The sequence below is a fragment of the Anoplopoma fimbria genome, chromosome 4, assembly GCF_027596085.1.
Source record: "Anoplopoma fimbria isolate UVic2021 breed Golden Eagle Sablefish chromosome 4, Afim_UVic_2022, whole genome shotgun sequence".
In the NCBI taxonomy this organism is placed as follows: domain Eukaryota; kingdom Metazoa; phylum Chordata; class Actinopteri; order Perciformes; family Anoplopomatidae; genus Anoplopoma; species Anoplopoma fimbria.
This window is the reverse complement of record NC_072452.1, coordinates 21,739,539-21,764,303: the sequence shown is the minus strand read 5'-3', so window position 1 is coordinate 21,764,303 and position 24,765 is coordinate 21,739,539. Positions and strand designations below refer to the sequence as shown.

At 38.5% G+C, this 24,765-nt stretch overlaps 1 protein-coding gene across 1 annotated transcript in view; it reads right to left on the bottom strand.

Annotated features, from left to right (window-relative positions):
- rxfp1 (relaxin family peptide receptor 1) overlaps positions 1 to 24,494 on the bottom strand; it is a 52,902-nt gene extending 28,408 nt beyond the window's left edge. The window contains exons 1-2 of the mRNA XM_054597760.1: positions 24,423 to 24,494; positions 17,857 to 17,994 (exon numbers count right to left, since the gene is read on the bottom strand). Coding sequence (XP_054453735.1) covers positions 17,857 to 17,994; positions 24,423 to 24,465 — 181 coding nt within the window. The 5' untranslated portion in view covers positions 24,466 to 24,494. The remainder of the gene's footprint in view (positions 1 to 17,856; positions 17,995 to 24,422) is intronic.
- Between the last annotated feature and the right edge of the window lie 271 nt (positions 24,495 to 24,765).

Genomic DNA, 24,765 nt, shown 5'->3' with positions numbered 1-24,765 from the left:
AGTACAGCAACTGTTGTATATAGAGATCAAACAGTATCACAAGAGGGAAAAAGACAAGTACACAGAAATATTTTCAGACAGCACAACACCAAAGCAGACATATCATGTGAAATTCTTGTTTGAAATATGTTGTGTTATTACATCTGATGTGCTTCAACAAACACATGAAACAATTATGTTTGCTTTAAGTGCACACAGCCAAAAGTTACACTACTGTAAGTACAGTTTTGTGCGTTTAAAGTGGCTATAATAAATATTTTATTAAATGTATCCCATGACAATGTTAAAATGATGTGAAACTGTGAAATGGGTCACTTGTTGTTATGAACCTACAGATAATTATCTCTTGAATCTGCAGCTCCTCTTGGCTTTACGGAGCTTTCCTTTAGTTTTGGTTCACTCTCACTCCTCTTATGTCATAATTTTAAGCTCTAAAAACCTGCTGTACACTATTTGCTGCACCAACAGCAGACAAACAGAGTTAGCTGGTGAACATCATGGGACATTTAGCAGCTCAAAAAAGCCGGTTATCCCCCCTTCAGTAGTTGGTAGAGACCAAAAAGAAGCAAAAAGAAAGGATTTACATTCATCACCTGGACAGAAACTCAACTCAAAACGAATGAAAATGGTGCACAGTAACTGCTTGTTGTATAAATAAGCAACTGGTTGCTAACCTGTTTACTATATCAGCTAAAAACAACATTGATGTGTCATTGTGTTTACAACTGGTTCAGCTTTATAATAAGAGATTGATTTTTTTTACAGCCTATAACTCACCTCAGATTTAGGAGTGATGTTTTTTATGTTCCTTGAACAAGACATTTGTCAGTTGTTACAGTTACTGAAAGGAGCATTGAGCCAAGAGCTGCGTGATGTGAGACTGATCTGTGAGTCATTGAACTTGAGAAATAGATTTCTCCTTGCTATCCCAATGGGAGTTGCTCACCCCTAGAATTAACCTGCCTCTCACGTTTCGTCTCTGTTATCCTGGTTCTGTCAATGAAAAGTTGATTAGAATTCAGTGACCATGATGATTCTCCGTCAGGTTTAGAATAAATAAATCAGACAAAGAGAGATTGCAAGAGAGGTTCCATTTAATCCTTACTGAGTTGTTGTTCACACATCGATGTCGCTTAATTTCTTGAGTTCATCGCATTGAGCCATTTAAGCTCCCATGAGATAGTTTCATTACTTCCTTAATGTGCTGCGTTTCCTGTTGAAACTGGACCGTGAGGGATAAACCTCAGGCGGGAAAAACAATATTCACACTTGCGCTATGGAGGTCTTTTGATATAATATAACACAATCACACATAGTCAAGTCAGGACTTGCAACCCGCCATGAAACACATCAACTGTGTCAAGTGGACACAAACATCAAGTTTAAACAAGATCACAGAAATACAAAGGAAAGTTTGTTATTAAGTGCACATCGAAAGGAATTATGAAAGAATTATAAGTCACACCAATCACTGAAAAAGGAAGCTGAGGGTTACTAGGACCCTTCACCAAAATGGTCAAGCATGTGCCAAGAAGAACCGAGGCAAACAACAGGAAAGGTCTAAAAGCTCACTGCAGCTTGAAGTGGGGTAAGATACAACTGAGAAATAACAGAGGAAAGAGGTAGTGTTCCAACAATTCATTAGACCATGCAGACTTATTTTGTTCTAACATAACCTTGTTTGAATGGTATTTAAACGGCATGTTTTCACTTTTAACATCACAAAAAGGCTTTAAAATTAAGGTAAAATAATGCTATCTTGGGTAATGTGGCCTGAATGTAAACTGTCCCAATCTAATTAAGAGCACAACAGAGCTGCTAACGCTGGCCTAAACTGTGATGCCATCCAGGATCGACTTAAAAATAATAAGGAAATACTACAAAGTGAACGTGCTAGTCATGGATGTGGCCTTCAAAAACAAAGTAACATGTAACCTCACAAACTGTATGCATGGTATGTATTTAAGCAATAATGTGCTACTATGTACCCACAGATGAAAATGAAAGGCTCAAAATATAGTTTTATAAGTTTGCAAGACCTGCTGTGGTTTGTTACGGCTGTTAAGCTATGATTGGACAATCACTGTTTGAGGGGAGGGGTTAAGACAACTTTTAATTGCATCAGAAAAAGCAAAAGTAAATATACGCAGAAAGTTTTAATATTTTGTTTCGGTGAATTTACAATCCATTGGAAGTAATCTACATTTATGAAAGCCATGCATGGTTAAGACACCACACATAGGAAATCTAGCTTTTTGCAATTAGTCACTGACACCCCATGCATTGGAATATTATATTTAGATTATTATTTTCAGTCAACAGTGTAATTAGAGGGGAAGGAAACCATCAATGTGATTCCATGGTTTGATTAACCATGGAAGGGAAATTATCACAATTTCAGTGAGTCACTTTGAACTTTCGCTTCAAAAGGCAGATTCATTTGTGACTCGTTATATCATCGTGATGATAGACATAAGTTAAATAGCACAAAACGTCAGATGCTCAATGAAACCGTATTGGAAAAAAACTGATGCCGTCATTGCGGTTCAGAGATCAAGAGCCACGGTGATACAAGAGGAGGAGGAGGAGGAGGTGGGAGAGACTGAGGAAAAATTGTGATGTAGCCTGCAGACTATTGGAAACCAAACTCAAAAGAGATAGACATGACACGCCTGCACACACAAAGACAGGACTTAGAGAAATAATTAATTTATTTTATTTCTGAAAACAACCCCAAACCTTTCCACCATCTGTCAGTGACTTCAACAAGGTGGAGTAAGGCTTCATCTTCCTCTGTGGGTTGGGACACTTTGTTGTGAATGTACTAAATGAGCCCACTTCAGATCTATGAAAAGAGTACAGGGTGGGTATGACCTATATGGCTCCTTGCAGCATCCTGAACAAGAAATCAGCCCTGAATTACGACCTGGATCCCCTACTTGTTTTCATTCTAGACAGCTAATCAGGAACTAGCTGGGATGCTAAGTGTTCTGGTATTTTCAAGGGAAAACAGATGATAAATGATTCAGCTATAGAGACATACAAGTCAAGTTTCTTTGAGCAGAGGGCTATTCTAGTAAATGGTCAATGCTCTGCAGCAGACATTGGACATACCAAATGTAACACATAGTGGAGAAGAATAGAAATGACTGTTTTCTGCCAGGGGCGAGTGGGAGCTCTTACATCTTTGATAGTCAAGGCATTTCCAACCTTTTCTTGGCAGAGTCTTTTTTCCTCTCCATGCTTTGTTCTATTACATGCAAATTGTTTTTTCTGCAGGAAAAAGCCTTTATGAAAGCTACACTGGAACAAAGTAGGTCGAAACAGTTGGATGAATCAATTCTCAGAAAACACATCATCCACCTTAAGGTCTTTGATGTTCATTTCAAAATGATCACCCCTGCACAATGGGCTTGAAATGAAAAAGTTGACTCTGTATGTCTTTCCTCATTCTTCAACAAATCCGATCTTCCCAAGGAGGATTAACCTGTAAAGACCAGTGTCACAGCAGCCAACTGAATCACCGGCATTAAGGTTAAGTTAAAAAAAGGAATTCAGTTTGGAACAAATAAACAGCAGGTGTTTGCAAAGATTGACTTTAAGAGACCCGGTTTTGCTCTTAAGCCCTTTTCACACATTAAGCTTAATCCTGAAATGTTCCTGAAATGATCCATTCCTGTGTCAAGATGACACTTGAGTTGATATGAGACAAAATGACAAATTTCATACTTCATAGCATTTGTTTAGGGCAGTACAAGACGTGAAGTGTGAAAATGGGGACTTGTTCAGGTGCCAACACGACAAGAAACGCAACAATTCGCCAACAAGGGCAGGGAAGCTAGTGTACAAATGCATTTTGTTGAGCAACACGTTCAGTAAACATAACCACAATGCATAGGGCACCCTTATAATAACTATGTTAAACAAAGACCTTTAAATAACTCAACAGTCCAAGGAACCCACTGTTACATTGTGTTTCATTACAGAAATGACTGAGTGTGACTTTATCTCAGTTTGGCATTAAACAATCATTATTGAGAATTGAGAATAACAGTTCATATCTGACTAATTGCCTCAACTTTCTATTGCCTTGAGGTAATGAGTGGCTGTTAATGCTTGCATCATTTGATTTTCAAACAAAAGCCCACTTAATGAAGCAACAGTGGATTAGATTCAAATATTATGTTTGCCTTTATGACGTTACAACACATTGGGAATGCAACTCTGTGGCTCTTTTAGATGAAATAATTACATGCTACTGAGACAAAGAAGAGACTTCAACTAAATAGCGGCCTCACAACTGTTTGTCATGTTATTTTAAAGCAGCATTTAAGGAACTTTTTCTGTTCATATCCTCTCAAGTTACTTTATCCTGGATTATTGTTAAGTGTTGTGTTATATCTATTGTAATATCTCTACACAGTGTGATGGTGAGTGGATAGGGGCTCAATGTATTTCTCATCTTTCTCAGGGAAGGTCTAGTTTGTAGTATCTGGAGGCATCTAGCAGGGAGGTTGTAGATTGCAAACAACTGAAACTTCTGTGTTCCAAGCGTGAAGGAGAACTACGGCTGCCATTGCAAGAATACGAATGGACCCATCTAGAGCCAGCGTTTGGTTTGTCCATTCAGGGCTACTGTAGTAACATGGCGGTCGACTCTGTGAAGAGGATCTGCTCTGTATGTAGATTTAAACAGCTCATTCTAAAAGGTAAAGAAGATACAACCGTTCTCAGGTGATTATACACCAAAGACAATGTTCTTAATAACATCATATTCCATTTCTGCCAATACAAGTTACACAATGTTCCTTTAAACCCTGTGTTTGCTGCGATCAAACCTGGAGCCTTTTGTTGATAAGACTTTATCTCTGACCATCATTCTGTCAGGTTTCTTTTGGTTTCCAAAAAAGGCTTCCCTCTCTGTGACATTGCATAAGACAACAACAAACTTTTTTTTTATCCTCCTCACTTTAAGCCTTTGTGAAGAACTCTTTGCTCAGGGATTCCCTGGGTAAAAACAGCATTTCATCTTTCAGATATCTGAATCGTTTTGGCTTTGATGTCTTGCATACTCTGACAAACAGCCAATGTTGATACAGTGTTGAAAAGCCCTTCAAATCCTGAGCCAAAATGGAGATTGAATATTTGCTATATAACATCAGCCATAGCTGCTCACAGCATTGTTTAGGGAAAAGAGTTTCTGATATCAGTAGTAACATTACAAAAACTATTTTTACAGAGCCATGAGATAATGCCCTTAAAATTCTGTGCACATTCGAGCGGACATTAAATCTAAATGTCATATAAACCCACAGGGCTGAACATGGCCGCCCCATACATGTTGCTGTCAGTCAGTGCTTGTATGATTAATACATTTTTTTCTAAAAACGTAATAACTTTTTCAAAAGCAATTTTTAATGGGGCCTCCATGGTTATTTACTATGTTTGTTTTTGATTACTTTGGTTTTGGGCTTGTGCAATATTTCTTGCAGAAACAGATATCTCATTATTAAGAGCACAAACTCACAGCTGCCATTAATCACATATGTAATAATATTTTAGAAAAAGGCCTCAGTCAAAGCAAAAACAAGGGTCTGTAGAAATAAAACGCATTACTCAAACTTAGGATAGAAATACAATTTGACCAAACAAGTCCTGTAAGCAGGTTTACACTGAAAGCTAGAAGTTGAATAGAGCTGTTGATGTAGAAGTTGTAACAAAAGTACAGCAGCTATAGTATCCTGAGAGGTAATACAAAAAAAAGCATAGAATAAATGCTGTCCTTCATAGAATATATACAGTTTTATCCACGAAGCTCTGGCCAGAATGAAGATTTTTTGGAAATGTCTCATATTACTTGTTTGTGCCACTTGCTTCAGTTTATTGAGGGAAAAAGAAAAGCTTATTTTGACAGTCCGCTATGGTGATTTTGTGCAGGAGAGTGGAATCAAATACAGAAAACAGCCTCGCTTGTGGGAGTAGGACAAGCTTCTTGGACACATGCACATGCTGAAAATATATTTTTGGGAAGTGATGAACCTACAGGATTCACAATCTGTAGCCATTCTGTTTCTTTTTTAAAGGATAACACCAGTAGTAATAACAACATGTACTGACCGTGAAGCAACACCTGATATAACTTGTGCTTCTGGGCGAGGTAGTGATTGAATATAGAGCCACAATGTTGTATTCTGTTGTTGTATTCCTTCAGAGCAGTTTAAGACAAATTTGCGACTGTATTTTTCTCTTTGATAAAACTCCACTAGACCCCTCCATTTCCAAAGTGCGTTGGAGAGCTAAGGTGGCCTTCAGGTTGTGTAAAAATGTGACAGGCCCTCTTTAGAGCCAGTAAAACAACGAGTCTTAGTGTGGGCTGTTTATGCACCAAAGAAAACATAATTAGGAATACTATACTACATGCAGTTCAGTGTACAGTGTGGAGACGGATACATGACACTTGCCACACATAAATGAAGAGAAAATTGGGGGTTGAACGAGAATGATTGAAAGGTTTTTTTACCGTTTTGCAATATAGAGGCTAAAATAAAATACATTAATAAATGTACTGAAGTACTTCAATATCATTTTTTCATTATAATTATTTCAGAAATAAATCTGTTAATAGTGTATCTTTTAGTATGCCTTTTTTTCTATAGGGCTTACAAAATACATACGGTCTGATAATGTAACCTGCATATTATTGTCACGCATACAGACTGGACACACAGCCTGCCTTTACTCCCTGCTTCCCTGCTGGGGGAGATATGCACTCTACTGAGTCAACTTTCCTAGTTGAAATTATAATGCCCATTCTAACATCATTATACAAAACAGTGTGGAACAGAGACTTTGTCCAGGCAGGGATTATTCCAACTAAATAACTGTTGACAAGCTCATAATAAGTCCATCACATCGGAAGCTCGGTAGGTTTCAAATCACATTTCCCCCAATCATTGTTTTGATGTTTGCTATTTTTGGAAAGCTTTGACACAAACCAGCTCAGACTGCTATGATGTATAGTACATATTGCTTCCTGTAGAGTGGATTAAACCAGTATCAATGGCAACCACTACCTACTGGGCTCCAACTAGGACATTGTAGAGCACACGGAGGAAAATGTGTTCAATTACGCTACATGACACATGACAATGACAATAAAAACCTGTGCAATACAATACACTGTGCAATAATAGTTAAAATAGTTTTAACATAGCGACTAGGACATTGTAGAGCACATGGAGGAAAATGTGTTCAATTACGCTACATGACACATGACAATAAAAACATGACAATAAAAACCTGTGCAATAATAGTTAAAATAGTTTTTCTGTCTGTAAATATAATATTTCAGTTACTGTTGTTTTCTACTGTTTCTTATTGCTTATTTATAATACTTGTTTTTTTTATTTTCATTTTTATCTTGTCTTTCTTTTACTATGTCTCTTGTGTGCACTTTACTCTATGCTGCTGTAAGCCTGCAAATTCTCCCGCTGCGGGACTAATAAAGGATTATCTTATCTTATCTTATTGTTTATGAAGGGTGAAATTGCCGCCTAATTTTCAGGAATGGGTATAATTAAGCTCCTTGTTACAATACGTCATATAATTCTTCTGCTTTTGTTTGCTTGATTCCGTTGAAGTCACATCTATCTTTGATACTGCTAGCTGACCTAGCACCGCTGAGCTAAACTAATGTACATGTTTACATTTTGCGCTCGCACGAGCCTCATTTTCTCTGAACAGATGCATGCTGCTTTCTGTGCGGTGATACAGTTTGCAGGTGTATTTCAGTAGACAACAAAGAAATAGTTCCTTCATGAAACTGCTCACAACAGGGTTTGTGTATTATCTGGAAAGATCTGGCCATGATTTCTGGAGAGAGACATTGTTGTTGAGTTTTTCAATCCAACTTTTTTGGTGCTTTGAGCACCACAAGCCGAGTGCCATATCTGAGCTATGACCAAATCTCTACGGACGATATATCTCCAGCACTCTGCAATCTAGATCGATGAATATAGCCCTACAGGAAAGAGGATAAATATGTCCTTTTGATTTGGGGTGAACTGTCCCTTTATGGATCAGGGTCATACTCCTCTGCATTGGGCTCACCCAGTGCAATTCTAAAAATAACAAATTGGAAGAAAAAGCTGTAGAAAGCTGGAGTGCAGACGGGCCTGCTCACAACCAGGCTAACCCTTTTCACACAATGTTAGATGTCTAATGTGCTTGTCTGTAAAGGTTCAATTCTCACTCTGAAGTTGCACAGTATTTTGTTTTTGTGGATCCATTTCAGTTGATATCTCTGAGTTCATTCTTTCCGTCCTATAAAGGCTACCCTCGAGGATTGAGGAATCAGCCCATGACAGCTTCTTATCTTTTGGGACTAACTGTGACAGTGCAAGTTGGAGGAAATTCAGGAAGCCAAAAAAATCAACTGAGTATTATCACACTACAACTCATCTGAAACTGCACATCTGAAGCCAAAAAAACAAATGGGAGGCAACGACCAGAGCATGAAAAGGCAAAAACGAATGGCTTTAATCTCCATTCTGATCTATTTTCAAGCAGGAAAGTTCACGAAGAGTCGCTGATTTATCGTGTTTTTGAGATTAGTAAAGGGGAAATAGTTTTTTTTCTGCAATGTGATGGAAAGAAGGAGATTCAAACAAACTATTAATTATACGCCTGCACATCAGTCAAGCACAAATCTCCACTGATGTTCATGATATTGGATAAAAAAACATTTGCAAGTAATTTCCTCCAACCAATCTGATGTCAACATCAAAGTGACTGATCAGGTGATCCACTTTTTAATTATGGCAACCCTTTCTCCCAATACACCAAACCTGGAGAAAGACACCAAGGCCAAAACTGTGCCAGATCACACCAATCTACCGCTAACAATACTTATGTTGCGGCAAAAATGAAACAAGTGGCAACTTTTTCACCTGTCTTCCCCTCGCTAACAAGCATCTTCAGAGAAAGAGAAAAAACACTTGTGAAAAAGAGAGCGGGGAGAAAAAAAAGAGATGGAAACTCGTACCATCAGTGCATGAGAATCTGGAGCTGTTCAGAACCAAGATGCTCTCTGTGGGTGTGGCTCTCATAGCCAGATAATGGGCCGTTACTCTGTGTGCAGATTATCAGTGTGTGGTGGTCAGCGGGGCAGAGAGGAACAGCAAGCCAAAGACACATATAGGATGTGCAGGACAAAATGTGCTCTATGGTGCAGTACTTTTCAGTTTCCTGTGCCTGGATACAATCTAAAGATAACATTTGACTTGTGTTTCATGCTATTTATTTCTCCTACACAAAGGCTGAACTCAGGAATGAATCACTGAAAATCTGGTTCACAAAGACGGTTTAAATAAACTCCTGAACCCGAGGGGGTCACGCAGAGGAAAACAAGACTCTTTGAGACTATACTTAGGTACATGTACACCCATTTGCACTAATGGTGTATACTTGCGCAAGACATTTGATATTCAGTGTAATTGCCGCAGGCTGCTCTGAATGAACAGGTTTTGGAAATGGATTTTGGGTTAGTGGAAGCTTGCACACATTCACAGAGGAGGAATGTTCCCTCCACAAAAGATCTTCCAAGGCTTAACATCGTTCTGTTATCAAACTCTGCAGGAATAGTATCATGTCCGCCAGACAGATGGTTTCCTGTTGACAAATGGCTTTTTACAGGAGAAATAACCCTCACGTCAAAGTAAGCAACCAAAGGCACACACCTGGACTTTGCTACAGTAAAAAAAGCTTCTTAAGTTTGTTGTGTTTGTTTATCGCGTCATGGAAAACTTAATTTATTAGGAAAGCGGTTTTTAGACACTTTAGCTACTACTTGCCCTGTATTTTGTTTACAAAAAACAGAGACATTTCCAGTAGCAATCTAATCAGTGATCCCTCGGAATTAATTAAAACCACTTAGAACTTTTCCCTCTGATCTACTTTTGTGAAACTTGTTTAAACTGTTTATGCTCTTCTATACTTTTCATCAAAGCTAGGACACTATCACCCGCCCACAGATGGAGGCGCAGGCACTCAGCACTCATTCACCATCACAAAATCCACATTCTCTCACACAGACACACTTTACACCTTCCCTTCAAGTGACGTACTCCACTCCAGCCCCATGCTGCTTCAACGTGCTGTGATGTTTAGGGAGTTCTAGAGAGTCTGCTTAAGTGTTTTTGAAAGTCTTGACAGCGAGAGGCCGGATCAGGAATAGGTTCTTGGTGATAAGAATCCCACTGACATTGTCAACAAATAAAAAAAAAAAAAAACACTTTTTAAACACTTCCCTCACCAATCTGTTTGTGGTGCTAAAACCTTCAAAAAAGATATGCTATAGGATTTTTTCATTGCAGTTTTATTCCAAATCTCTCATCTCTCTGTCTCAACCATTGTCTGCACAAACTACAAGGTCACTTGGCTTTCAGTTTTATTATCAGTTGGAGGCATGCCAAACAGCACAGTGAATGCATCAGGAACCAAGGTAATCTAAGGACTGTTGAAGGCGAAAAAGAAGATATAATAATACTTATGGTATGCTTTTAAATGTGCTCCCAACCATTAGATACGTTAGTTTATAAAAAGCAATTTAGATTTGACACGGATAATAATATAGGGACCGTTTTTCATCTGAATTAAGTAGATGATGTTCTATAATTGTTTATTTCAGCTTGTTTTGCAAAGCTGCATGTAACGAAAGATGACTGAGCTCTCATCTGCAGTGGGAACATCCGACTCAGTATCTTGACAACCTGATTAGCGATACTGTCAACATTTGGGCTAATGAAGCAATTATATTGGGAGGCAAGGTATCTGTTTTTTAAATCTAAAAGAGCCTAAAGCATCCTATAGTTATACACACGTCAAACTTTCTTGGTACCAGGAATTAAACCTCTGTTTTCCATCTTCCATAACCGCTTATCCAGTTAAGGGTCGCGGGGGTGCTGGAGCCGATCCCAGCTGTTTCAATTAGAAAAACTAATAATTCATAGAAATTTGAGAGAGAGAGACAATAATGAAGTCAGAGTGTAACATTCAATATCATGACTGGAGGCCTGCTTTTAATATATTTATTTTCAAAGGTCTCAACATTTGTAAAACACTCTGTATGAAATAATATTACACCACCAATACTTATTTTCACTCTATTTTCCCTTTTAACCTTTCCCCTAGGGGTAGGAGCAGCTATTCCAAAAAGTTGTTTTTCTAGTCATTATTTTTCAACCTGAATCTTCTGCCATGACTGTGTGTGCTGGTGCAGAATCAATTATTTCAACTTCGTTTCTGAAGGAACTAATTTCAGGATTAAGATTGTTGTGTTTCTTACCAAAATGCACCTTGGGAGTTGGCTTAATTCCTATGTGCACAAATTTGTACCTTCTGCTTTTTCAATCAAAGCATCACAGTAAAATAACATTTAGCTACATGAAATGCTGCATTAGCAACACTTTAGCATTAGACAGCTAGTGTAATGGCTAGCTTGGTTAGCAATAAACTGATTGCCAAAAAATTACAGTAACAAATCATTAATCTATATAATAAAATCTGCTATAATATAATGCTATAATAAAAATAAAACCTACAGATAATGCTCCAACAAGGAGTGTGTCAATATTTGATTAGCCAAAGATCTGATAAGCCTTTGGACATGATTTGAGTGGCTGTCAGACATACTGTACATTACATTACATCACATAGATAAACAAGATAGATTATGCTGGTATGTTTTAACATAGGGAACAACACAAAACATCCTCCAGCATTTTACATAAGTTAGACAAGCATCTTGTTAAAAAATGAAATATACATCACAGAACATTTACGACCACCACAAACTGTTTAAGGGTTGAATCAGTAATAAAACGAGAACATTTACAAGCTCAACAAAGATGTTTTTCAGGGTTAATGTATTGAATTGATTTACATTGTAAAGGAATTCTGTGAATGGGATCACTTCTTGTGAAGGTTACCCTAGGCAAGTCAATCTCTGACTTAAACGCTTGATTTCAATTTTGTGGATATTTCAGTTACAAAAAAACTATCAACCTACTCTTTCAATCCAGGTCCACACTGAAGGCTTTCTGATATTAAGGCTCTGTATACAGCAGCAGGACTCATCAGGCCCTGAATGTGAAAATATGAGACCCCGGTGCTTGACACAAAGAACATATTTTACTGAGCACTACTTCTAATTGTTAACCTGCTTCAAGAAACTCCCAATCATCAACGAGATCTTAAAAATGGAGAGCCAAAGAGAAACTAGATGTTTTAACTCGAAGAAGTCCTCATAATTATGAACTGTTGTGCAGTTCAGTCTAAAAAGTTGCATCATATTTTAAAAGTTAATCAGATGTGTGTGCATAATCTTGATCTTTAAAGTAACCATTCACATTAGCTGTCAAATAAATGCAGCGGAGTTAAACGTATTTGTCGTAAAGTAGAGGTATGAAGTAACATAAAATGTGCTTAAGTACAAGTATATTTAGGAAATTCATTTTTTACTTAGGTGTGCATGGGAAAATATCGTGAAAAAGGAAAAGACCAAAAATGTCATAGCTCAACATTTTTTTTTTTTTTTTTTACTTTTTCTTATGAAACTTGTGTCTGCTACTGTAAACAATGCTGAAAGCCATGAGAGTAAATCAAAACACTGAAGTTGCAGCCACGCTAACCAAAACAATGAGCCGAGAGATGCTGTGAAGCAGCCTCATAAAAATTACGTCCCCATGTAACAGAACTGCGTTGTGCATTACATTTCAAGGGAAACATATTTTTTTGTGGAATACGTTCCTTTAGACATTTCACTTATAAGTTTAAATTAAGTCTGCGGAAGTCCACAGCTAGTTGAGTTGCAGCACCCTGATTTCACCCACTGATTCATTCTTCCTCTTAAACTAAAAAGGTATAACCATATTAATAGTATAATGAATCATATTTTGTATTGTGATACATTACCCGTTTCCTGGATATTTCAGTTAAATCTCTCTTAAAGGTTAGGGTTAGTTTTATGCAAATGTGTCTGTAAGGGTTATGTCCAACATTAACTCTCTTTTTTAAATTTGTTTTGTTCACAGCCATCTCCTGAGGAAACATTTTTTTGACTCTAAAGCTGCTAAATGCTCAACGAGTTCACCAGTTAGTTTCTTACTTTGTTGCCCGTTTGGGGCTGAACAGGTGGTGCACAGTGTGATTTTAGAGCTTTTTTTTCCTAAAAACTGCTGCAGGCTACTGGAAATTGATGCTGATGAGAGCCATGCGATTAAATCACAAACACTGAAGTTGCAGCCTCAAAACAATGAGCCGATAATAAAACGCTCATCCAATGATTTTTTCTTTACCCCCATTTTTTTTCTACAGGGGAGATGCTGACATTCAGCGTTATCTGTTGCGGGGAAAGCTTTGATGTGGAAAGCAAGGAGTTTAACTTGGAGAGGTAACACGGAATAATATTCACATGTTCATGCCACAGGTTATAGTTACATCAGTGGATAATTAAAAGACTACATGAACTGTTGGCTTCTGTTCCCTCTCTGCATGGGAACGTCACTACAGCTTTGTCTGCTGCTGGAGTTAGAAATTTGTAAAGTCAGACAGTCAATAGCAAGTTACAGGTACACGTCTAACAATCATACAGTGGGGGAAAGAATTATTTGATCCCTTGCCAGTTTTGTAAGTTTGCCCACTGACAAAGAAATGAACGATCTATAATTGTTATGGTAGGTTTATTTTAACATTGAGAGACAGAATATCAAAAAAGAAATCCAGAAAATCACATTATATAAAAGTTATAAATTGATTTGCATTTGATCAAGTGAAATGAGTATTTGATCCCCTAACAAAACATGACTCAGTACTTGGTGGAGAAACCGTTGTTGGCAAGCACAGAGGTCAGACGCTTCTTGTAGTTGGTCACCAGGTTTGCGCACATCTCAGGAGGGATTTTGGTCCACTCCTCTTTGCAGATCTTCTCCAAATCCTGAAGGTTTCGAGGCTGTCGCTTGGCAACTCTAAGCTTCAGCTCCCTCCACAGATTTTCTATGGGATTAAGGTCCGGAGACTGGCTAGGCCACTCCATGACCTTAATGTGCTTCTTCTTGAGCCACTCCTTTGTTGCCTTGGCCGTATGTTTTGGGTCATTGTCGTGCTGGAAGACCCATCCACGACCCATTTTCAGTGTCCTGGCTGAGGGAAGGAGGTTGTCGCCCAAGATTTCACGGTACATGGCCCCGTCCATCCTCCCCTCGATGCGGTGAAGTCGTCCTGTCCCCTTAGCAGAGAAACACCCCCAAAGCATAATGTTTCCACCTCCATGCTTGATGGTGGGGATGGTGTTCTTGGGGTTATAATCAGCATTTCTCTTCCTCCAAACACGGCGAGTTGAGTTGATGCCAAATAGCTCGATTTTGGTCTCATCTGACCACATTACCTTCTCCCAAGCCTTCTCTGAATCATTCAGGTGTTCATTGGCAGACTTCAGACGGGCCTGTACATGTGCCTTCTTGAGCAGGGGGACCTTGCAGGCGCTGCAGGATTTTAATCCATTACGGCGTAGTGTGTTACCAATGGTTTTCTTGGTGACTGTGGTCCCAGCTGTCTTGAGATCATTAACAAGTTCCTCCTGTGTAGTTCTGGGCTGATCCCTAACCTTTCTCATGATCATCGATACCCCACGAGGCGAGATCTTGCGTGGAGCCCCAGACCGAGGGCGATTGATGGTCATTTTGTGTTTCTTCCATTTCCGAATAATCGCACCAACAGTTGTCTCCTTCTCACCAAGCTGCTTGCCGATGGTCTTGTAGCCCATTCCAGCCTTGTGCAGGTCTACAATAATTTCCTTGACGTCCTTAGACAGCTCTTTGGTCTTGCCCATGGTGGAGAAGTTAGAATCTGATTGATTGATTCTGTGGACAGGTGTCTTTTATACAGGTAATGAATTGAGACAGATGTCTTTCATACAGGTAACAAGTTGAGATTCAGAGTACTTTCTTAAAGTGAAAGGACTAATCTAACCGGTCTGTGGGAGCCAGAATTCTTGCTGGTTGGTAGGGGCTCAAATACTTATTTCACTCAATCAAATGCAAATCAATTTATAACTTTTATATAATGTGATTTTCTGGATTATTTTTTTTATATTCTGTCTCTCACTGTTAAAATAAACCTACCATAACAATTATAGATCGTTCATTTCTTTGTCAGTGGGCAAACTTACAAAATCGGCAAGGGATCAAATAATTATTTTCCCCACTGTATAACACTGTATTAGCCAGCAGTGCACAGCATTTTTTTCTGTTAATATAAAAGGTAGTGAAATGCTTCCAACGTCGAAAAGACTGCATTTAGCACCAGCAGTGGCTGGACACAAAGCTGAAATCAGATCACCTGCAGATTGACTAATTTGATCCTGGGGAACGGATGGAAGTCAATGGAATTCATAATTGTTTCACAGCTGTCTTTTGTACTGCGTTTGTTTCAGCACACGAGTCATGAATGATAACTGCTCCTCAAGATAAATTCAGAAAATCAGTCATGCATGAGCCTGTTTTCACAAATTGAGAACAGCAGAGGTGAGGGAGCCTCAAAAAACGGATCATTTTTAAGTTTTACCCGTCATATTTGGGGTTCTTTGGATTGAAAACGTATATTTTTTTGGTTAACAGTAACTTATAATTGACACAATGTCCATTTGAGTCATGCAGCTGCAGTGTTGGTGTACTTACATAATACATTTTAGGATTTATTCTGTATCTATACTGAATAAGTTCTTAAAAATTAATTAGAAGGGCTGTGGGTGAAATTCATGAGAGAAAATCTGAGAAAATCAGAAATAGCAGTCTTTTATATTCATCTGTACCAACATAATTTAACAGCTTTGAGAACAACTCACCAGCATGTAGATAAGAACAGCTGCTGCACAATCCTGGTACTGTGGCATAAGTAATGAAGGTATCCCCGCTGTCCAAAAAAATACACTGGATTTTGGAGGAATGAGTGCAACCAATGAGTTGCAATGAGATACCGACAAGGTGGAAACACAAGTGAACATTATGCATTGAAAACATGGACCATGATCTTATCATTTATTTATTTCACCAGGCCGTTGTGTGCCCTTACGGTACCCTGATGCATTAAGGTTTTATTTATACTGCCTGTGCCATATTTAACAAAGGGCACAGGTGGGGTCGGGTATTAAGCTTTGTGGGTGCAGGCATTAATGGGTTTGCAAAACTGGATCTGCAAAAGAAATCTGAGGCACAGCGTAGGTGCACATTAGCATATTGAGAAACTGATCAGTGAGCATGCAGTATGAAGTGAGGTTCCTCTGTATATGTACATAAGTAGTTTATCATATATATGTGTTTATGTCCGCCGGGACATGTTGACTTGTTTGGAAAAAATACCTTTTGTGGTATTGAACTAAACTTAAATATCTTCTTTACTGTACTCAGAGCATTTATATAGCAACAAAAAACTATTTGTATCATCAAGATATAGAGGAGTCACGTCGTCCTGAGCAGAGAATAATGTCACTCTCTCTCTGTGTGTTCTAATCCGAGCTTCTTTGTGCTTTCTTAACATAGCCAGTGGATGTTAGTGCATGTGATCGTGCCCCCAAAGGCATGCTCATTACAACCCATAATGCTGTTGCACGTGTAGCGCCCACCTTCCGTTTCCCCCTCGGGTCACCACCATCAGCTCTGTCAACACTGTCGTTGTTGTTTGCGCTGTTACCACCATTAGGTGCGAGCTACATGCGAGCTACATGGCCGTCATGTTGAAAGCTGCAGGGAGGCAATACATATGATCTGAATTTTGAATTTGGCTCCTTTAAAAGAGCAACTTCACACCCAGTTTTATTTTGAACATGTTTCAGTAATGCTCATGCCTTGAAGAAGAAAATAAAAGGTTAACAATGCAGCCGCATAAAGATAAACCCCCCACGCTGAGTCTCACTCCCTGAGTTTCCTGCAGTCCATCATTCCTGGCATATCATCACACCCGATTCGATCATCTGCTCAGTTTCATCCCTCCGTTATTAATCCTCGCTCCTTTATCGCCCCCCAACCTTATCTGCTGTTCCAACAAACTAACTGGGAACATAGTAACTCTTGTCTTATGTCTATATTCTCTGTGTAACAATTACCACTATAGACAGGGAGCAGAACTAATTGATATTATAATAAATGGACTGTTGCTGGCATGGATGGAATAGCTCTGTAGTATCAAAACTGCAGTATACTCACTAAATATGATACGATACCTTTTGAAAATGAGCACATGCACAATTAAACACTTGATTGCTTAGTCGTCAAGATCATTAATAAAGCTGCTCCTTCTCCCCTGAGGGACTTTGTTACACTCTGCTCAGAAATAACAACACAAGTCACTAAAGTCAACCATTTGGAGGGAGAGCAGACTTCCAAATTGCAAGGCCTCTGTTGGCGTCCCTCTCTTTTATGGCCATTAAACAGTAGAAAAGTCTCTCAACGGAACTAATAACTACAAATCTACAAAGGCATCTTGCCCATAGTCATTCTGCAATACCTGCCCAAGGACTAAGGGCAGAAAATATAAAAATCTGCTAACACCAGGTTCATTACATCTTATTTTCTATAAGGTTAATGTTATTTGTGCATTGTTCCTGTTCAAATAAAGAAAGATAACATAACTTATAAATACAGTGATTTACTTTATTTATGTTAAGTTACTCTTTAGAATTAGAAGAGTCCATTTAAACACTTTGATTTCCAGTCTATCATTTGCTGTTTGTACCCCACAGAGCTGGTAAAGCAGGTTGAGGTGAAACAGCACATGGTCATAAACATAGAAACAATTATTTACCACAGTTCTCCTCATCCGCTTGATTCCCACAGTCATCGATGCCGTTGCAATGCAGGAGCTGAGGCAGGCACACGGTCAGGTTGCCACAGGGGAAATATCCAAGAGGGCACGCCGCCTTCTCCTCTGTGATATTGAGTGCTATAAACAAAGCAGAAAATCCAAGAGTATGATTATTAATGAAGAATTTCTGCCAGTGGTCTTATATAACAGAGACATTGACAGCCCTTGTCAAATATATAAGGTAAAGTTACTGTGAGGAACTTTTTCTCTGGTTGTGAAACAGTGATAATAATAATAATAATAATAATAATAATAATAATAATAATAATAATAATAATAACTTTATTTATATAGCACCTTTTAAAAACAAGGTTTACAAAGTGCTTTGACAGACCAGCCAGCAAGACAGTGCATAAGAAACAAAATGAAATAACAAGTGACAATCAAATAAACAAATAAAATAAATAAAATAAATAAAATAAATAAAATAAATAAAATAAATAAAATAAATAAAATAAATAAAATAAATGAAATAGATAAAATCAAGTGATAATGGTAAAATATAGTAAACAAATATAAGATAAAATACCAAGGCCAAATGAAAATGAACCAATAAAACGACGACATCACATAAAAGCCAATCTATAAAAATGTGTTTTAAGAAGTGATTTAAAAGAGATTACTGATTCTGCAAGCCTTAACTGAGTGATGCCTCTGTTTGACCCACATAAGTAAACCAGACCATCAGCAAGAAGTTTTGCTATTTCTACATAGTTATTCTTAACACTTGTCATCAGGGTCATCAGGCAGATTTCGCCCAGGATCAGATTAAATCATACAGGTTCTCCAGAGAGTCCTCAGCACAGAGTCCAGCTGGGCCTCGAGAAGCAGCCAGCCAACCGCTGACAGCCAACCGCTGACAGACCCAAATTCGGCTTCGCTGCTGCCTTCAACCCGCAGTCCGAAGCTACAGCAGCAGGAGGAGGACGACAGCTCAGTGCCCAACAGCAGCATCTCCTCCTCCTCCGGCCAGGAGCAGGAGCTTTGCCTCGCTGCTCCACTGGCCCCTGCTGGAAGCTAAATTGACATCACACCGCTGGAGGCCCAAGCTGTATTGCTGGGCCCGCTGGAGGGAGAATTTAGAACCAGGACTGAGAAGTGCAGACTGTCAGACCCTGCCACAGTAAAATAAGAGGTTTTCTATATGGAGTCTGGTGCTAGGAAACACTACAATTTTCATCCAAAGGGTCTGCCGAAATCAACACAAAATAAAAGTTCCTTGTATTAGCTTCAACATGAGGATTTTCTGCATCTCATTAAGGAAGCTTTTGGATCCATTTGCCTAAAACTCACATCAAATGCTTTAATCACAACAGCTGTTCCTTGTTCTATCCATTAGTCGCTGTGTCTCTAAGTAGGTGCAAGATATTTTCAGAATTTTGATTGCCTCTCAACATGCTGAGACATGGCCCTTCAATTTCAACAGAGCACAAAGAAGCTGAGGTTACAAAAGACAGAGGAAGAGCAACTTCATTCTCTGCTCAGGTAGACATTACTGCTATATTTATGTTCAGAATGTCAGACACAGCTTCTTTAATCAACAGCCATGTATGTCTACTTGCAGCCATACACTTATGCAGAGACATCAAACAAATGAATCAATACTGGGGAATAATAAATAGACTTAATATGCCATGAAGATGGTAGAGGAATGTATTAATGCCCTCATATTACCCTCTCTCGATTATTAACATTCCTTATTCGTGCAACATAAGTCAATCTGTGTCATCATGCCTGTGGTTCAAAATACGGGAAACAGGGCAATGACAAGCCAGCTGCAGGTTATACATTCAATCTCTCTGGCATATCTGCACTGGAACCAATAAAGAAGGGAATATCATTTATGAATCACCTCATTATCTACGAGGCACTTAACAGCCTGGCTTCATGCTAAATTATTGATTTATGTCATTTCATTTTGTCTCCAAAAGACCTTTCACATTTTCTCACCTTTTGTTTTTAATTAAGAACTAAAGGTTCCTGCATTCTTAAGCCGTCATCCCTACTATTCTGCATATTTTCAGTCATAGTTTTATATGTTCACTATGGGTACATATTCAAATTCAAATAAACTAAACATATCACAGACAAGTTTGCTGTTTAATAACTTTAAATGTGACTCTCAAATGTTGTGCAATTGAAATATAAATGCTCTTGATACAACATTTATTCAAAGATGATAAACAATTCATCATCCTGCTGGGTTCAGTCTAACATCTGAAAGCTGCATTTCACCTCAGTGTATTACAGCTATTTCCAATGAAGATGAGTTCAGGGTCACATAAAATCAAAAATAACTTTTATGTTCTATTTACCCGTCTTCAGTTAGGAGTATTTTTAATATCAAAAGACTGATTTTCATCGCCTGTTGAATGTGTATTTTATTTACATTAGCTCTTAAAGCAACGCAATAAATGCACCTCAACAATGTATTTGTGATAACTTTAAGAGGAACAACAATTCACAACTACTAGTTTCAATGCCTGTTTAACAAAAAACTGCATTTTGCCTTTTCGTTATCTGTATAAACTGAAGTCACATAAGAAAAACTTAAACAAAAACCCAATAAAAAATCATAAATAGTCGTAGTTTTTGTTTTGCCAGTCAGTAAAAAGGTCCACCACATCCACTCTTGTTGAAAGACATTCTGAGAAATCCCTAACCGAAGCAGAAGACCAAAGAAAAAGTCCTGTGCATTAAAATACAATGAAAGGCTAGTGCTCAGTGGCACGATCTGTCTTACACAAGCAGGACACGTTCTTCCACGACAACAAAATGAAACATATATTTCATTCTAGATCAATATATTCCACAGTAATACATTAAATGTATGGATGCGTCAACTGCTCGTCAAGCTGACTGCCTGAGGAAAGAAGCCGTTACGGAGATGTTGAGTTATTTGATGCTGCGGTAATGTGTTTTAGATGGAATGAGTGAGAGCACAGCATGGGTGAGTTGGCTGTTGTCCTTAATGATGTTTTGGGCTTTTCTTTTTTAGAGCGAGCGGTATAAATGCTATGAAGTTGTGTCAGTTCTTTCCCAATGATTATTCCTGTTCTCTTTACAGTCCTTGGTCACAATCTGCAGTCCTGAACAGCCAGGTTGCCACACTGCAAAGTCTGAACACTCTTCATGGTACAGCAATAAAAGTTCCCTAGAGGTTTGGTGCTCATACCAAACTTCTTGAGACGCCTAAAGAAAATACAGTCTTTGTTGTGCTTTCTCGAATGTGTCACGCCTTTTAGCATTTCTCACAAAACTCAAAATTTACCTGTAAGATGATAAGACTACTCTGATTGTGGGGTTTCATTTAGCTATGCACTCAGGCTATTTGTTCTTATAAGTGATATGATGCTGAGATCCATTATAGACTTAGCTTTGCATTAGACATGCATCATATTTACAATGGTGATGTTACAGTTAAGTGCAGAGATTTCACTTTGAAGCTCCCACATGACTGAAGGCTTACTAATGAACGGCACCACGGCAACCCTGTTTCCACGCCGGAAGGAAAGCACCCTCTAAGAGGTCTATTTTCTGAAACAAATGGAAAATAAATCACCATTCCCTAGAGTATTTACCTGCATATCATTAGCAAATATGACAGTCTTCTTTTCAAACCACACATCCTCTGTTTGGGATGCATGCCTGCCACCACATCACTAAGCAACATTATTTAATTCTAAGGCACTCGATCCAAGCCGATGGTTGTTATAGGTCCACATAATACACAAGCACAAGGAAAGAGTTGGTATTTTTTATGATTAGTGGAGAAAAGAAGACACAAATATTTTGTCATTAAAAAATATGTGAAAATATGTAGCCCACAAAAATTAACGAAGACAGTCCAACAATGTCATACAAGTCATTTTTATAGCTGCGGATTAGAAAGTCACCTTTGTTTCACTCCCCTAATAAAGCTTGTCAATCAAAGTGTAACCTTTTCAGCAGCAAAGTGCCTCAACTCTTAATCACACATGGTATTTTGTTAGATTCATTTCTTGTTTTTCAATACAGCAATAACAATGACTTCGACTTAATTGCTAACACCAAGCATTCACTCGGTATTTTTTCTGAAAATCGAATTATTTTGCAATAAAGTTCGTAATTTACTGAGAAAGAATTCAGTTCTTTTCATTTCTCAAGTATCTAATTCAAACACACGAGTATATAAAACCATGTGATTACTTCATATGGACTATTTATTGATGTATTATCAGAAAAACATGCTATATGGTGATGCAGTTATTGAGAAATGAAATAAACTGTATTGGGATAGAACATATTGCCCATATTGCCCAGTCTTAGTCAAGGAGGGAGAGAAGAGACCATAAAGCTATAAGACTAGAAATAAAAAAAGATTTCTTGAATCACTGTGCAGCACTTGGCTTTTCACTTTCCCCCTTTTCACATTCAGCATATTAAAGAAAATATCACAAATGAAAAACGTACTACAGATGCAGTACAGATTACATAAAATAAATGTGCAAAATATTCCTTCCACGTCTTATGCTGCCTTTATTTCTTTTCTTTAGAGATACTGAGTCATGGCACAGTTTATTCCCATACAGCTCAAGTACTGGAGACATTCGAATCACTGCAGTTTAAATTGCAGTGTTCTTAAAGTATGCAAGGTCACGACTGAAACATTCAGTCCACCTGAGACAGCACAAGTGTCTTCTACCTTTCAAATAAACCACTTAACTTGAAAGTCTGTATTTGCTCCTTTGAAGCACCCTAACACACAGCTGGTGGCCAGCTAACTGCCGACATGCATGTAGGCTGTGTGCAAACATAAGAGTAAATATCAACTCATCTGTATCCATAATCGAAAAAAAAACGCAAACATAATTTCAATATGGAAGTACACTACATTGTTTTCGTGGGAAAACTTTCTTGGTCTTCATTTCACTGACAATCGGTCATAAATATTTTCTATTTTTCACAACTGGTTGCTTGGAATATGAAATAAAAAGCTGGTTTGATAAGATTCCTTTGTGCGCACTTCTTAAATGTTTACACTATGTTTGATGTTGTTATCCTATACTATCATTTTATTATGCTGGTTATTCCGTACAGGATGAAGGTCCTCATCCTCAGTTGCTCTTCATGAGGTCTCCACACTAAGTGGATGGAAACAATGATTTGCCTGACTGGCCACTCAGATAACTCTGTCTCAATGACTGCCTCTGCTACGGATTCAATGTGCTGAGTCAGACAAACTGATAAGGACCGACCAGAGCAAGTAGCGCCAGGTGCATCACAAAAAAACCACAGGCTCATCAGCCCCTCATGGAAGGCTGGCTGTGAGTCAGGGTACAAGAGATCTTCAGGGCATTACTCCCATCTGGAGCGTTGCCTATTATCTGTTTACTGTGACAATGTAAAAGATAGAACCTTAATTAGTCGCTGCAGGAGATCCATTTTTCACAAGGTGGCACACAGTGGGGCCCGTTATGAGTTATGGATTTCTTTTTTTTCTTTTTTTTTGGTTCTTGCTGGAATAGAAGCAGTTATGCAGCGGATTCCTGTCTCGACCACCAGAGCCTTACAGTAATATGAGTTCATAAGCAGCATGAACCTCAATGCACAAAGACAAACTGGTCAAACTAAATAATGCAATTATCACTTAAGATTAGAGTACATATCAGGTTCCAATGCCCCCCCCCCCAAAAAAAAAAAAAAAAAAATCTAGTTATTTTGTGACTTCATCTTTGCTCATGATTTGAAACTATATCCATCATAGCATATCTTGTTATTGAGTTTACTGCTGTGCACAATTTAGTGTTGCAGCTGAAATGCCAAAGCTCGATTTATGAGAACAAACCACACAGTGGATTAAAAACTCCTGTGCTCTGTGAAATGCAAGCATTATTTTTGACCTGACCGGCTCTTGGTGAGGCGTTCTGACCCAGCAAACAATTGCTGTCAGTTTTAATTCAGTGTGTGCATACCTTTGGTCCTGCAAGCTTTCCCACAGACCTGTAACCCTGCCCCTGATACAGGATGCACACAGGACTACTGGACAGCGACTGATGACAGCTCACATGTTAACTGTTACAGTATGATGGATGGATGCACTGCTCACACATATCCAACTGACACAACAAGATCCACAGCACTACCTCTAAGGGAATTATGCAGATGGGATAAAAAAAAAAAAAAAAATACACACACACAAAGATCTCATTTTGCTTAACATTAACTCCACATTAGTTCAAGAAAACCCAACAACAAAAACATTTATCTCTCAATCTAAAAAATAATTATCCAAGTAATCATTAAACCATCGCTCCAGATTTCATTTGAAGTCATTCGGAAACAATTGTTCTGATAAATTGTGAGCAACCACAAGAGATTTGATTGACATAAGTACAGATTGTGCTCGATGCTTTTTTTTTTTTTTTTTTTTTTTTTTTTTTTTTTTTTTTTTTTTTTTTAAAAGGCAGAGATTGAAGATTCAACGAGTTCTATATTCGTCAAAAGAGAGACGGTGCTGAACTTACCCGACACTCCATAAGCGAGTATCACAGCCACATAAACGTGCATGGTCCCTCTTGAAGTTTGTTTGTAAAGACCAAGAGGTGGTGGTGGTGGTGATGATGGTGGTGATGATGGTTGGTGGTGGTGGTGGTGGTGGTGGTGGAGAGGGAGCAGCGATGTCCAAAGCTGATCGTCCAAAATTTGGGAACCTGTGCGTAAAAAATAAAAAAAGTTTGCCGCTGTGTAATAAACACCTGCAGATATCAACACATCGGCTGCAGGAGGAGAACCCTGAGAGCCTGTGGTCGCTTTTGTGAGGTCGAACTCGATCTGTGCCCAGTCCGACTGAGAGGAAGGTCTAATGGA